The sequence below is a fragment of the Phocoena phocoena genome, chromosome 9 (assembly GCF_963924675.1).
Source record: "Phocoena phocoena chromosome 9, mPhoPho1.1, whole genome shotgun sequence".
NCBI classification, from domain to species: Eukaryota; Metazoa; Chordata; class Mammalia; order Artiodactyla; family Phocoenidae; genus Phocoena; species Phocoena phocoena.
Window position 1 is genome coordinate 25900162 of NC_089227.1, and position 16308 is coordinate 25916469.

Here is a 16308-nt window from a genome sequence, read left to right on the forward strand (position 1 = left end):
CTGGTTATCAATAAAAAATGGTCAATCCAATAGCCTGTAGAGAATAAAACAAATCAGGAAGTGAATAGTCTCTTGGAATTTCACTAGAAAAAGCAGTCTCTCCTCCTTCAGATCCAGTGATTACCTCAGTCCTGATCAAACCTACATTTGAACTTCTAAAATCATATTGGTGTCTAGATACAGAAGAAAGAAAATCCTTTTCATGAAAACATATTTTCCTCTAAGTCCTCAGGGAAAATGTTAGATTTAAAATAAGAGATGTTCATGTTAACTTAGTGTTTCGCACTCTCTAAAGCCATGAAGTAATACATTTTTATTTGATGAGAAATATTTTATTTTTAGGACTCAAACCACACCTACATTCAAATGTATACCACAGAGGGGGGAAAAAGAAAAGAACCAAGTGTCATGAGTCCTCTTGGCATGGGCAAGACTTCACATCTCTGTACCTGTCCAACCCTGTCTTCAAATTTAGACTTGGTCTAGGTCATTTTCTAAAATCCTTATGGTTCTATATGATTAAACAAAGAAAATTACCATGAACCAGTTTTCAGTTAAGTATGTACTTGCCATAAATCTCTTGTTCAATATGAAAAACTAGTAATGACAATTTAGGTCAAAAAAAAAATGGAATAATGCAAAAAGCAAAGCCATGGAAAAGGCTAACTGAACACACAAGGAAGGCTTCAGCTCAAACAGCTAAATTCACAAAAGCAGTGTACAAATTTCCAATTTTAAAATCTAAACAATGCTTCATACATACTGACAAGCATGTGGATAATACTGTTGTTTATTGTCAAAACCATACTTAGTACTAAGCTTTCTGGTATGTAATGCAAAATGTACAAACTTGTCAATTATGACATTCATAATGAGAGAGATTAAAATACAAACCTTTTATTTAAGTAGAATTATAAAACTCTACATTATGTTAACATTAAGGACTTATTTGAAAGTTCTCAAAAAGAGAACGTTCTCTGAATTAACGAACACTGATCTCACAAAATGACATAAATAATTTTCTATTACAGAGTCTAGCAGAATAGTACTTAATGGCTCAAAACCTTAATCATTTCACAAACTGAAAGAAACTAATAACTTAAAAAATGCCTTTTAAAAAAATAAAAGAAACATACAATGAAAATATTTCCAACTATAGATTTAAAGGATGACCATATTTTATTGACACAATTATTTGGTAATGGTTTTGGAAAAGTGGACACCAAACAAATCAAGCAAACAACCAAGAAACAACAGTAAAAGAATAAACTAAAAAGAAATAAAGAAGAGCATGCTACGAAATCTATACACAAGATAAAATTTCCATTTACAAGAAATAAAATAGAAGTAAACATGCAAAAGACGCACCAAGAAAAGTAGAATACGTCCGTGGAGTAGGAAAATTAAACATGCAGAAACACAAGAGTTTGAGTTTTGAGAGTAACAAGGTAGTTTGAGGCCCAATTTACCTTCACTGTCTGACATGGCATGTTGGAAGTCATCCATGATGAAAGCTATGTCACGATCGTAGCCTCGAGTCCGTGATTCTTCTCTCATATGTTGTTGAACTTCAGGCAATGAGTGACTTGATCCAAACTGATCCCTGGTGTCTGCAGATATTGGTGGCAGGGGTCCAGCTGCAGCCCTGGCCATTCCCATTGGCTGGCCAACAGGACTGAGTGGACTTTCCTCTTCAGAATTCTGGGCCACAATTGGTATTCTTCCTCTACTCTGGCTAATCGGCAAACTGGTAGGCTTAGTTCTGCCAGAGGGTGATGAGTGACTAAAGGAAACATCTAGAGCTTCCGCCTCTTGAGCTTTCAGTCTTAGAGAAGAGCTGGAAGAATCTCTTTTAATTGATAAATCAAGCCCGTAGACAGAGGAAGGTCTGGAAGAAGGTCTGGACCTGCTGCCACTGCTGTATGGCTTATCTGCTTCATCCTGCAGAGCTGACCGTATGGTATTTCCTAATGTGCCCAGCCCTGTGCCAAGAGATGATCCCAAAAATTTGTGTTGGTCTGTAATATTTTTTCTGAGGCCAAAAGTGATATCATCTTGAAGAAGCCTTGCCCTGGAAGAAATGCCACCAATAGATGAACTGCTAGAAGTCATATAGCTCGAATAATCAGGTTCAAGGTCTCTACTTTCTTGAATAGGTGAAAATTTGGACATTTTAGGGTCAATTAGTGATTTCTTATGCTTTGACTGCTTTTGATAAAGTATGGCTGCTGGTAGTTGTTTTGCTGCTTGTTTTTCAAGTGTGAGTCTACTAATGCTATACTTTTCAGATTTTGGAAAATGTCTATAGCTAGTATCGGCATGGTAATAATGGGAAAGACCAGCGAGGTGATCTAAGCTCTCTGCCCCTCTACGGAATTCTTGTTTAATCTGATGTTTCAGAAGCTTTAACTCATAAGGATCCTCCATCGGGTCTTCCTCTGCTTTCACATAACTATGCAATCTGGAAGAAGTCTGCAGAGGTGCTAGGAAATCTGTCACTTCTTGAGACCTACGTGTCTCAGTGGTTCGAAGGAGACGGTCTGTTTTTGACAGGTCTTTTTCATGAAGGCTAAATGCACTGCTTAAAGCGGCTGTTCCTTTCGTAATCTCTCCAATGTCATCAATTAAGACATAATTTCGTGGAGTATGATGGTCAATATCTGCATAGAAAGAATCTGCAGATATGCTTGATATTGGGCTGCTTGCCATGCTACTTCTTTCCTCCAATCCTATTCTCAAGTCTAAGCTGTTGTACTTACTAGCAAGGTGGGAAACAGCATACGTATTATCAGTAGAAACAGGTGCTATCATCAGGGGTTGGTTGCGAATCACCTCATAGTTTGAAGTTATCTTGGGCTCCAAATACAACGCAGTCTGCCGGGGCTTTTGTTGTATTACCATCATCTGTGACGGTAACTGATAAGCAGGTTGTGGTGTTGGTGTAGGTTGAGCTTGAGGTGTGAAGGACATCGTTGCCACAGCTTGGAAGGTTGGCTGAGTCTGATAAGGTGAAACTTCCTGACGGTACAGAGTCTGTTGCTGGAAGTGGGATTGTTGGGTGTATGGGGTGGGTGCTTGGGTAGGAAGAGCAGGGGAAGAGTATTGGTATTGGGTATAAGGACTTGTAGGAGGGACTAGCTGAGATTCCGTTTGGGTTTGTGGTGGTATAAACTGGCTGAATTCAGTTTGGGGAGCAGTCCTCGGTCGCTCTATGCCATGCTGACTCTCGATTCGGGCAGGTCTGGTGCTGCTGACCTCACTGTCAGACATGTAATCACGATCCTCAGCTACTCCCTGGAGGTAGGCTCTTTCTCTCTTTTCCCTCTCCTTTAACAATGCCTCTTTCCTCCTGTTAATCCCCATTTCCAGGTACCGTAACTTGGCATCAATCTCCTTCTCTTCCTCATCAAGTTCTGCTTGTTTCTTTCTAAGCTTTGCAGATTCCCTCTCCACAAGATCGAGCTCTCTGTCTATATCCTGGAGAATCTTGGCTCGTGCCATCGTGTTGGTTCTGCAGATCCTTCTCCTGGAAACTGTGCCCACAGTGCTGTATGTTGACTGAGTTCCTGTGGAGGTCTCCTCGGGAGGTGGGTTTGGCAGAGTTCTCTTCACTTTTTTCTGAGTGCCAGAGGGTGTCGTGGTTTGAGAACCTTTTGTCTGTAATTAAGTAAACAAAATACTTAAAAAAATACTTTATCATCAACAAAAAAAAGTAAAAGGTCAAAAAAAACCATAATTTACATTTAAATAAAAGTGAGTTCATATATGTTTTAGCTACGAGTGCATAATAAAATTAAAATTCTACACATAATTTCAAGTATTAGTCACAAATGCAGTTAACTGAAAAATAATTTTCCTCTTCTTGGTAAATTGATTATTATTACAACTTTGTAACATTAGAAGTGAGTTCTGAAATCAAGCACAGAGTACACTGCTGGGCAGGATTATATTTTAGTTAGACTCTCATTTTCCATCCTATTGAATATACATAGTATTACTTACTGAAGGTACGCCCAGAGCGTTCGTGTTAACTATCTAAAGGTTAAGTTATATTTGTTGAAGATGCTCATTGCGCTGTTCAATTGTTTGCTTCTATCTTCCCATTCCTACTTCCACCCCCTGAAGTGACTAATTCCTATTCCAATCATGAAATGTTTTGAAATGAAATCCTCTCGTTTGCTGCTGTCTCTTTTTCCCCAAGAGTTATCTGAACCAATTTCCTATTTAATCTTTCAATATTTTTCTGACTATTTGAGTTTTCTATTTTCTTTCAATGCTATTATTCTTTAGTAATTTCAGCTTCTTCTAAATACTTTAGAAACTTCTACATGAAGCAAAAGGAAGTGACTACAAACAATTCAAAAACTCATTAAAATCTTTAAAAAAATCAGATAAAATTTATCAGTGAGCTGTCAGATATTTTCAATTTTATTTGGTTAATTTGTCATAAACTTGCATTCTAAGAATCACTGGTCTTGAGAATCATACAATTTTAGAATATCAGAAGACATGAGAGATCATTTTGACTATAATTAAAATAAGCTGATATACTCAAAGTTACCCAACCATGTAGCAGCATATTCACAACTAGATCTCAGGCCTTCTGCCTTCTAGTTGCATATTCTTTACTTTTTTCTTCTTGCTAATAATACAAAGACCTTAATTCTTCCCTTTTTCCTAATCACTAAAAATCGAGGACCCCAAAATAACAAAAATATATGGGAATTATGTCTAATTAACTATATCATATTTGTCCAAGACCCTGTTTTTTTTTTTTTTTTTGCGGTACGCGGGCTTCTCACTGTTGTGGCCTCTCCCACTGTGGAGCACAGGCTCCGGACGCGCAGGCTCAGCGGCCATGGCTCATGGGCCCAGCTGCTCCATGGCATGTGGGATCTTTGCGGACTGGGGCACGAACCCGTGTCCCCTGCATCGGCAGGCGGAATCTCAACCACTGCGCCACCAGGGAAGCCCAAGACAGTGAACTTTTATTGCCTTTTTACTACTCCCAAATTTGTTACCTTGGTGTTTTTTTAATCTGTTTTCTGTTATTTTTCTGCTCCATTTATCGACCTAATTGTTTAATAGAAATAATCAGAAGCAATATCCTAAAGGTCAACTGAGGTTTATGTGTATTTCTGAAATTTTAAATATCTGAATGCAAATTCATAATGAATAAATGTTGTGAGTTTGTAAAATATGGCAGAGTGATTTTGAAATCATAGCTTATTCATCCTCAGAGAGAAATCTCAAGGGGAATTGGAACCACAAAAGCAGCTGTTTGGCATGTTATTTATTCTCTCTCACCCTCAATTATTTTTATTGTATTTAATACTCACAATCATGTCATAGGGTTGTTATGAAGAGCAAATGAGACCTCTGTGTAAAATATTTAGTACTCATTGTAGGCATCCATTAAGTATTATTTCCTTGTAAAATCCTCTTATTTCCACAGAAAACTGTGGAATTTGGTAAATTCATATTCCAAGTATTTTTAAAAACTGTTTTCTTAATCAATAAATGCACATGTTATTATGCTTTTTAATATCAACTGACCATAATAAAATAGTAATAAAATTAAAATTGAAATCTTACTACTTAATAATTTTCCAAAATACTAACAAATATATGTCTTCTGTTTTTAAAAAGTTTTTTTCACAATAATCTTCTCAGTTCTCTGAATATAATGGAGGTCAATAGGAGGCTGAAATTAATGATTGTTTCTTTTCCTAGACTAGCATTTGGAAGATTTGGTATATGCATTAAGAGTTTTCAAATTTAAGATGTTCATGTGTACTACATGATTGTGGTTGTGAAACTGTTTGAGAAAGAGCGTTTAAGTGTATTACTTTGAAAGTGTAATGGCATTGCATAATATGAAGACATTTGAAAAGTCTTACTTTGAAAGTAAGAATTCTCCTCCCTACCAAAGGAGGTTAAAAATGCGCACGAGGGCCTCCCTGGTGGCGCAGTGGTTGAGAGTCCGCCTGCCGATGCAGGGGACACGGGTTCGTGCCCCGGATCGGGAAGATCCCACGTGCCGCGGAGCGGCTGGGCCCGTGAGCCATGGGCGCTGAGCCTGCGCGTCTGGAGCCTGTGCTCCGCAACGGCAGAGGCCACAGCAGTGAGACGCCCGCGTACCGCAAACAAACAAACAAATAAAATATATGAACACTGGTTAGCATACTCCTTTAACTTTGTAAAGTTAGGATGGAGGATGAAGATGAAGCTGTAAGATAAACACAAGGCTGCAAGCTGGAAAACATGACTACACGTCCTTCCTTGAAAAAGGACTAGAAGCAGAGTCTCACTCTCTGAAATGTCAATGAAAGCATTAATTCACCTTCCAGGGGTCTCTCTACCCCAACATCTACAGTTTCCAGTTTTGACACAAAATAGCAGTTGAATATAAAAATATTCAGCATTCTATCCTATACATTGTATCATTAATAATGTGCTCCCAAAACAGACCCATTATTTGCCACCATCCCACCCTTACCCCTACACACAGCTAAAACATTCCAAATGTTGAGTGCAAGGGCTCAGTGATTTCTATTGCTTTAAGATATACAAGAAAAATGAAAGACAATGGAGGAGTGACCTGTGAAAATGAAATTCTAAATGATACCACTCATGGAAAAATACCTTAAAAACTGATAAAACATCTAGAATCCACTAGGCATTGCAATAAGGCACAGTGCCTGGCACACACAACATAAAGCCATCAAATTTCTTCAACTAGAGTACTGTGGAATAATTTCATAACTATTTCCATGAATCAAACTCAAAACAAGCAGTATCATCATTGCTATGAAAATACCACCGAATCACTGAAAAAATATAAAGACCTTTATCAATAAACAGTCTTGAGTCTCTACAGCTATGGGAGAGAATTTACCATTTGTGAATGTACTTGAAATTTTTTTTAAGTAGTTCTTTAATTATTGTAATATTCTAGTAGCCAGAAAAAACTGAGAAACTGAAACACAAGACGTTATTAGTCAGAAAATAAAAACAAAGTAATAGAACATATTTAAAAGTCACACACAAGTTATTTTTCAAAGTCTAGTAGCAGAGGCAAAAATGTTCTCCAATTAATATTGTGAAAGCGGCACTCAATATTTCATCAGGCATCTTTAAGCTTTTCCTTGATGTGCCTCTTGCCCCAGTTTGTCTTGTTTTCTTGCTGAAAGTCACTGCTCTTGGGCTGGCAGCCAAGCAGAAAACTAGTTTCCACCTCACTGGACAGACGCATCAGAGATGGCAGTCTGTGCAACACGTATTGCCTTCTATTTTCTGGAATGTCCCAAACAGATTAATTTCTTTTCTCCTAAAATCTGTATAAGGTATTTTAGAAAGCCCTCTTAGAAGTTTTTAAGGTGATCATTTTTTATACATATGTATGTGTATGTATTTCTCCCTCCTCCCTCCTACCTTCTATCCCTCCCATCCGTCCATCTTTGTTATTTCTAGATTTTACATTTTCATTAGAAAAACACATTTCTGTGCAAGACTACAGATATACTTCTTCACTGGTGTGTTGCTTCATTCAAAATTACGTTTTCTTGATCATTTTCCTAAGAGAAAAGGAAATGCTTAAAGGTACTGATGACCTCCTTTTTCTTTTCCTTTTAATCTCCCAACATCCAGTTATTACTATGTTTAAAATCACTCTTTTTGTAGTTATTACTTCAAAAATTTATTGGGGCAGCAAAACGTATTTTGCCTATATGCTCTTAGCTAAGCAGAAACAAGGTTTGATAACCAGTGAGTATAAAGAGAAACAAAGAAGTAATTTAAAAGCACTGACTAACCTAAAGGCTATGAAAACATGATAGCATAAGAATTAAAATCAGATCAGATCACTGGAAAATAAACACAGATACCTATTTTCTCATTTCTATACCATTTAACTTTTACATAGTGCTGCTGGACTAGGAGACGGAATGCTATGAAGAACTAGCTAACGTTGACTCCTTCTTCAAGCGCAAATCCATTTACAGTTCTACCATGCTACCACAAGATAACGACTACATCCCTTTACCAGAAAATGTGTTAATGGTTTATACGAGCAATCTGAAGTGGAAAATTAAAGTTAATAAAAATTTCCAAGAATTAACTTGAAAACTTACCCTAAAACATAAATGTATATTTAAAAAGTAAGATACATCTCTTCCACCTGCTTTTTTTTTTTCAGCATGCTGAATATTATAGTATTGCCTGCCTGTGACTTACTTCATTTTGAGAACAAATTATTGATCCACAAAGAGGGATTGTAGTGATTCCAACGCTTCCAAAAAATATCTCCTCATCTGCATTTCTCGTTGACAATCTCTCATCAGAACAAAAATAATTGTATTCAGAACAAAAATAACTGTATTTCAAATGCTGTAAAATGTAAATCTCTAATTATGCTACAGTTTTGTACATGGAGTATTAGAATGATGATTGATTACTATGTTCTCCAGCACTTCAGATCATTAGCAATTTAAGGAATGATTCAATAACTACTTACCTAAAGCCATGAGAAACATCATGACCTTTTAATAGTGGCACAGTCTTTACTAAATTACCTTGAGATAATAAAGATAATTTATGTTTAGACTCTTGAAATGCCTAACCACAAAATCACAGGAATCTCTGTTATTGTTTTTTGTTCCTTTCTCATTGATTTATTATCCTCTGGCCTATAAAACCTTGGAACATGACATTAAAATACTTCCAAGCTGCTTTGACCTACATGAGTGCAGTAAATAAAAATAGTTATTTTTCATAAACCTAAATCACATGAATAGCTTCCCCCAAGTTAAATTAAACAACAAAATTTCCTTGGCAAGGAGGACCATGGCCCTTCTTCCATATGAACAGGAGAACCATCTGGTTCTTTAGAAGACAGTGCTATTAAGAACTGATAAAGGATGGCAATTAAATTAAGTGGCAAGAAATATTTTTTTTGGTCTTCTGAGATGATAAAGCTCATGCATGGACTTATGTAAATTCAACGATATTTTTTCTAAGTGTTATTTTAAGAGGTTAACTTTCCAATCCTTAATTCTATAAATTCAGTTACATGAGAACAGAGGTATACTTTGATGGGTGATTAGATGATTTTCCAAATGGATAACTAATGAAACCTGAGCTTATTGACTGCAGTGCATTTGAGTGAGCATTTACAGGCATCAGCTCATGCCATAAATGGAAGAACTGGTTGAAAGCGCCTCAAAGAAGCTTATTCTAAACAAAATAACATTGTTTTATTAGAAACATTACTATCATTTTAATACCTATGACACACTGAAGAAATTCATGCACATTTGTTAATGTCAAAAGGAGAAATGTCATGATGCTGGGTCTTTCATGAAGTATCCTGAAACTCTCTACAACTAGCGCTTATTAGTACTTTAAACAGTGATTTCAGCTTGACCTTCTAAAAAGTAAATGACTAACCCATAAAAGTAGCCTCTATGCCCGGAGACTGAGCTCTGTGATTAGGGCTGAGTTTTATCAGAAAAAACACTGGAGACTTGTCTTGTCCCTGTCATGTTAAAATATACTACCCAACAGGTCAGAAATTAAAATGTGGTCCAACTTATTGAGAGTGATTTACTTATGTAGTTAAAATGGTTTATCAGTGAGCCCAAACAATTTTCGTATATATCTTTTTCATTCAGTTGAGGAAGGAGGAGGAGAGAGGGTGAGTATAATCACTTTTAGCTTCAACTCTTCTAATGTTACTGTTTACTCCCTAGGGCTTATTTACTGTTCTTCACAAAGTTAAGCTTTTATTTGTCATCTTATAAAATTTTTTCAACCAAAATAAAGAGAGATAGCAGTTCTATAATTTAGCTTAAAGATTTCTTACATTGTGCTCAACCATCGCTTTTCTCAACTGTTTCAATTTGAATCTCTAGCAAACTGTTCTTAAGGAGAAAAAAAAAGATAAAAATTCCCTTTGTTGTTTAAAGCTTTAGACTAAGTCACCTCAGTTTATTTAGCCAGTTCATTTCAGGCTCAATTTACCTCACTATACTTGTTCTGGTGCTTTCCTAATTCAAACTCTACACATAAGTCAAGATACAGAAGAGGACCAAAAAGAAAACCCTGTTAAGTAGAAGAAATTCATTTGCTACAAATGGAATTAATATTGGGTGGGTATGGAGGTGCAAAGAACACTGACCTGGACTTCAGATTTCTCATCTTTAAAATATGTAATAAAATAAATATAAAACCTACAGAAAAGAAATGGTTTGGATCTCTACCAAGCAACTGAATTTGAAACTATTTTATTAGTTATATAAGGCTATAAAAGTATTAACTAGCTTATGTATAGATGTATATGTATAGGCAAATATGTCTATTACAAACATGTATTTTTATGTTGAACATAGTGATAAGAAAAAGTAAAGCAACTAGTGGAATACATATTTATGCCACTATGTACATTGTACCTCAAAACTTTTCCAAATTTTTATATCACGATCATTTTAGTTGCTTGTTATTTTATTTCAGTAATAGCACATGTGGCAGATTATAGAATCTTAAATAAGTAGTAATTTTAAAAAACATAAACAGGGCTTCCCTGGTGGCGCAGTGGTTGGGAGTCCGCCTGCCGATGCAGGGGACACGGGTTCGTGCCCCGGTCCGGGAAGATCCCACATGCTGCGGAGTGGCTGGGCCCGTGAGCCATGTCCGCTGAGCCTGCGCTCCGCAACGGGAGAGGCCACAACAGTGAGAGGCCCACGTATCACAAAAAAAACCAAAACAAAACATAAACAAATATACAAAAGTGCATGTCTCGTGGTCTTCCCTGGTGGCGCAGTGGTTGAGAGTCCGCCCGCCGATGCAGGGGACATGGGTTCGTGCCCCGGTCCGGGAAGATCCCACATGCTGTGGAGCGGCTGGGCCCGTGAGCCATGGCCGCTGAGCCTGTGTGTCTGGAGCCCGTGCTCCGCAACACGAGAGGCCAGAACGGTGAATGGCCCGCGTACCGCAAAAAAAAAAAAAAAAAAAAAGTGCATGTCTGTTTGTTGGGACGGGATGTATTTTCGAGAATATGTAGGTAGCTTTATGTAGAGTCAGTTTTAAACTGCAGAGCTGTTCAAAACAGGTAGTGTACTGAATTAAGAATATTATGATAAAATACTTAGGAAGCTAATAACTGTTAAATGATGCTCAGCGGTTTTAAACTGGGTCAGTAATAATCAATGCTCTATTAGTTCAGAACTCCCCCGTGTTAAACTAGTAATTCCTAATATTTAGGGTTACATTTTCAGCAAAGGTCTTTCACTGAACATTAGGAACATACGTCTGTTTCTTATAATTATGTTTATTGGCATAGTTTGAAATGTTGACGTTGAGAAAAAATAACACAAATAATCTGATTTTTTTCCCCTTCAGTCTGAAAAGGCTTGCTTTGAAATTAATCCTTAGATACCGATTACAATGAAATAGCAAAGGTTACCTACTGAACACTAGATTGATGAGATCAATTTAAAAATTTTCTGGTTTTCACTGACATTTGTCTACATGTATACATTCAATCTGATTTTTACCAGACCCTAATAATAATGACCATAAATTATTATTTTACTGCCATTTATTTTGAAAAACACTTTAACATACTATTTCCTATTTTATAATATAATAGTATAATAATATATAATAATATCCAAGATTTTAATCATAAAGAAGAAATATGATAAGAAAAGTGTACTAGCAATGAAGAGGGTGTAAAAGCTATAGAAAAAAATGAGGCCTCAGCTATCTAGAAAGTCAGTCTTTAATATATGAATACTTTTTCTCTCATATATGTAAATACTACCATTATAAAACAGCTTATTTCGTCAAAGTCAGTTTTAATAGACTGGTTTCTTATGTTGCTTTCCAAAGACAGTAATGAAAAACAACCCCTAAAAAATATTATTCTTCACATCACACTTGGTTATCACGGTCATTATTTCTTAAATCTGTATATTCTGACAGAAATAAAATTGACAGAAATAAAAGTTCTCAATTTAGGTTATGGAAATTACTCTCAGAAACAGACATTAAAGGGTTCTAAAAATCTTAAAAATAGCTATCAAAACAGCAATCAGTGAAGCAAAACACATTCTTGTAAAAATCAGCTCATGAATACCATCTGCTTTGCAATAGGATCCTGGCTTAAACTCTAGAACAAAAATACTTTAATAAGGAGTTTGTCTATTACTAAAAAAGCTCTAAAATTGTTCAACAAGTCTAAGGGTAGGAAAAAGTTTTAACACTTGGCAGTTTATGTAATTTTAAGACCAGACAGAGGTGACAACATTTTAAATGTAGCTTATCTTAGTGCACAAAAGTGGCAAGTATCATTATTGATAAAACGTGCTATTTCTTTTGATAGAAAAATATCATTGTGTTTTTTTTAAAGACAGATAAATCTTGGAATGATAAATCTAGTTCCAAACAAATCCTTTGAATTTACACTGCTATTTCTTCCAATGGCTATGACATTCTCTCCTGATTTTGTAGAGAACATGCTACATTAACCTTTTTTTTTTTTTTTATAACATTTTAACAATTTATTTGAGCAAAAATCCACTTGAGTCAGGCGGCATCCAATCTAGCAGATAGCAAGAAGCTCTGAAGAGCTGTACAAAATGAGTTTTACAGGCAGAGGTAAGTGGGAACAAGGAAGTTTATACTTTGCAAAAAGAGCGAGTTTAACCTCCTTTCTTGACGTTTGTGATCATCTGGGGTCATGACGTAAACAGTTTCATTGTGTAAAAGAAAGAAAAAGAGCATGAGGAACACGTTTTGGTGCTCTGGTTTATGAAAGTTTCATAGGTGTGATGCTCGAGGTAATCCACAGACACACACAAAAATACTGGACTGAAATAAATTTGAGAAAGCGCATTGTCATCTGTTCAGCAAAAGAAGAAAAACACAGGGGAAAGCAGAAGGAAAAACTGTAACCCTGAACTACACAAGAAGTGTCGTACGGAGAATGAATAAGATTTTATTTATTTGTTTTGCTTTGTTTCTTTCTTTTTTTTTTTTTTTTTTGCGGTACGCGGGCCTCTCACTGTTGTGGTCTCTCCCGTTGTGGAGCACAGGCTCCGGACGCGCAGGCTCAGCGGCCATGGCTCACGGGCCCAGCCGCTCCGTGGCATGTGGGATCCTCCCGGACCGGGGCACGAACCTGTGTCCCCTGCATCGGTAGGCGGACTCTCAACCACTGCGCCACCAGGGAAGCCCAGTTTCTGTTTTTTGTTTTAGGTGGGAGCAAGGAATTGGTGAATCACCCCCAAATTAAAAGCAGTTTGGTGGATAAAGCGGTCTGTTCACTAATTCATCAAATTAATTTACTGCTATAGAGAACCTACTGTGAACCAGGCATTGTTCTGGGCACTGGGGATATAGCAGTGAATATAATTAACAAAAATCCTCACCCATAAATTCTGGTTGGGGAAGAAAGACAATACATGAAATTATAAAGGAACAGACATAGTACTTTTGATAATAATATGTGATATGGAGAAAAATCAAGAAAAGCATATGGATAGAGTGTTAGAAAGGTGAGTGGTTTTCATTTGGTCAGTCAGTAAAGGCCTTATTACCTAAAAGAATAACTTTAGAATGGTTATAAAGAACAGGAATCTAAAATTTCTAGAGAAGCACCATTATATACTTCATAGACCATGAAAGGTACACAGTTACTAGGAGATTTGAAATTTTTTTCTACTAACCAATAAGGTAAAGCTCTTTAATGACAGTCAGCAAATTTCTGCTGAGGAAATACAGAAACTGCCAAATGTACCCCCCCACCCCCCACCGTGAGGAAAGGGAATTAACAGGATATCTACAATTGCCAGGCTTAGTGATGGGAAGGTAGTGTTACTTTCATTCAATCATTACAGATGATTTGGTCACCCTCCACTAGTGTCCACTCATTTTTCATTATGTGATTTCCATAAAACATTTTAATTGAAGAAGTCCACTGATGAAAGTTAGAAAAAAATCTCTGTGTGCATACCATTTTTTCATTACAAAGCTTATTCCTTTCTGTGCTTTTAGTAAATCATGATGAAAATACATTATTTTCAAGTGGTATCTAAGTAGCAAGCTCAGCCCCATGGGAAGGAATAAATTCTAAATTTACTTTAGTTGTATCTCTTGGGAATTTTCCTGGGGAGCAATCAGAAGAACTCAAGTAAAAACGTGGTAATTTTTTTCCATCTTTACTCAGAGTTAAAATTTTCTATTTGTAAAAGGAAGCAGACCACAAGATAAAAGTGTTTGGTTATATAAAGTTGTCAAAAATAGAATCTGGCTTTGGGGCTGTGACTTTGATACCAGAGTGATAAGGTCTAGAAAAGAGATATAGCTCACCTCTTACAGACACAGGGGAATATTACATAACTCAATAAAATGATCTCTGATAACTCCCTGCACCACTTATGCCCACTCTGTATTATTTTATGATTTTATGTTAATTAGTGCTAATTTAACCAATTAAATCTATGAGATATCTTAGGGCTAAGCATGAACTCAAAGTGCCAGGGAAAGACTAACCAGATGATATAGACTCCTGCCTTGAAATTTGTGTGTCAAAGGTGTAACCACAGTTCCATGATGGAAAAACTCTATCAGAGTTAAAGGATCTCAGATAGTTGGATTCCTATAGAGTAGGAATGGAATAAATTTAAATCTCTGATGTTTAAAATTGCAGAATTAAGACAAATGTTTGGAAACTCCAGGAAGAGAGATTTTACCCATATGGAAGAACTTTGTAATAATGAAAGCTCTCCAAAAAGCTTGGGAAATAGTTACTAAGAAAAAAATAACTGAGTATGGAAAGAGGACCAAATGCAGACAAAGCAACAAACCATAAAAACAGTCTGGGCTTCCCTGGTGGCGCAGTGGTTGAGAGTCCGCCCGCCGATGCAGGGGACGCGGGTTCGTGCCCCGGTCCGGGAAGATCCCACATGCCGTGGAGCGGCTGAGCCCGTGAGCCATGGCCACTGAGTCTGCGTGTCCGAAGCCTGTGCTCCGCAATGGGAGAGGCCACAACAGTGAGAGGCCCGCGTACAGCAAACAAAATCAAACAAACAAACAAACAAACAGTCTTCATTTGCCTATGAACAAACAAAAAGGGCAATATAGTGCTTTGATGTGTGTTATGGGTTAAAAAAAAAAAAAGTTTGTTGGAAGTCCTGATACTTAGTACCTCAGAATGTGAAACTACTCAGACACAGGATCTTTACAGGTAAGCAAGTTAAAACAGGCCTTTAGTGTTGACCTAATCAATAGGACGGGTGTCCTTATAAAGAGGGGAACTTTGGACATAGAGACAGACACACAGAGAGGGAAGACAATGTAAAGAGACACAGGGAGACCACCAAGTACAAGCCAAGGAACGCTGGAGGCTAGCAGAAGCTACAAGAGAGGCCTGCAACAGCCCTCAGAAAGAACCAACTCTGCTCACACCTTGATTTTGGACTTCTAACCTCTAGAACTGTGACGATACATTTTTGTGGTTTAAGCTACCTGGTTTGCGGTATTTTGTTATGAGAGCCCTAGCAAACAAATACGATACTTGGGCAAGAAGAACAAAATGATCCCAGTGGTGGGAGGTCAAGCATGAACTCTGCTTCATCCTGTATGTTACCACGGTGTCTGGAAAAGAGCAATGGATGGATGAATGAGATAATGAGTGAATGTAAGCAAGAATAAGTTAAAAAATGAATAAACCTGATGGGGATTTAAATTGGATTTTTTGGGAGAGCAGAGGAAATGACAAGATAAAAAGACAACAAGGGGCTTCCCTCGTGGCGCGGTGGTTGACAGTCTGCCTGCCGATGCAGGGGACGCGGGTTCGTGCCCCGGTCTGGGAAGATCCCACATGCCGTGGAGCGGCTGGGCCCGTGAGCCATGGCCGCTGAGCCTGTGCATCCGGAGCCTGTGCTCCGCAGCGGGAGAGGCCACAACAGTGAGAGGCCCGCGTACCGCAAAAAAAAAAAAAAAAAAAAAGACAACAAGCATGGTACTGAATTAGCGAGAAGAATCAGAAAATGTCCCATAAGTCTCAGAAGAGACTAACAAAGAACAACTGTCAGGCGCCAAGTTTAACATTCTAACCCTGGCCAGGTCACTGGTTTATTAAAGAACCATGATAAAGGCACTAGCCTACTCTGGGCTTTGCTCCTTATCTGTAAGGTGGCTGGACTAATAGCTAAATGCTATTTAACTTGTGCTCAGTTGTTTCAAATATCTATTCCGTCACATCTTACAGAAAAACCCAGACGAACTTTTTGGTCAACCCAATAC

General features: G+C 37.4%; 1 protein-coding gene across 1 annotated transcript in view; it reads right to left on the minus strand.

Moving 5' to 3' along the window:
* Positions 1-16308, minus strand: part of PCLO (piccolo presynaptic cytomatrix protein) — a 366488-nt gene that overhangs the window by 139228 nt on the left and 210952 nt on the right. Inside the window, exon 7 of the mRNA XM_065883956.1 lies at positions 1470-3657. Within this exon, the coding sequence (XP_065740028.1) occupies positions 1470-3657 (2188 nt within the window). The remainder of the gene's footprint in view (positions 1-1469; positions 3658-16308) is intronic.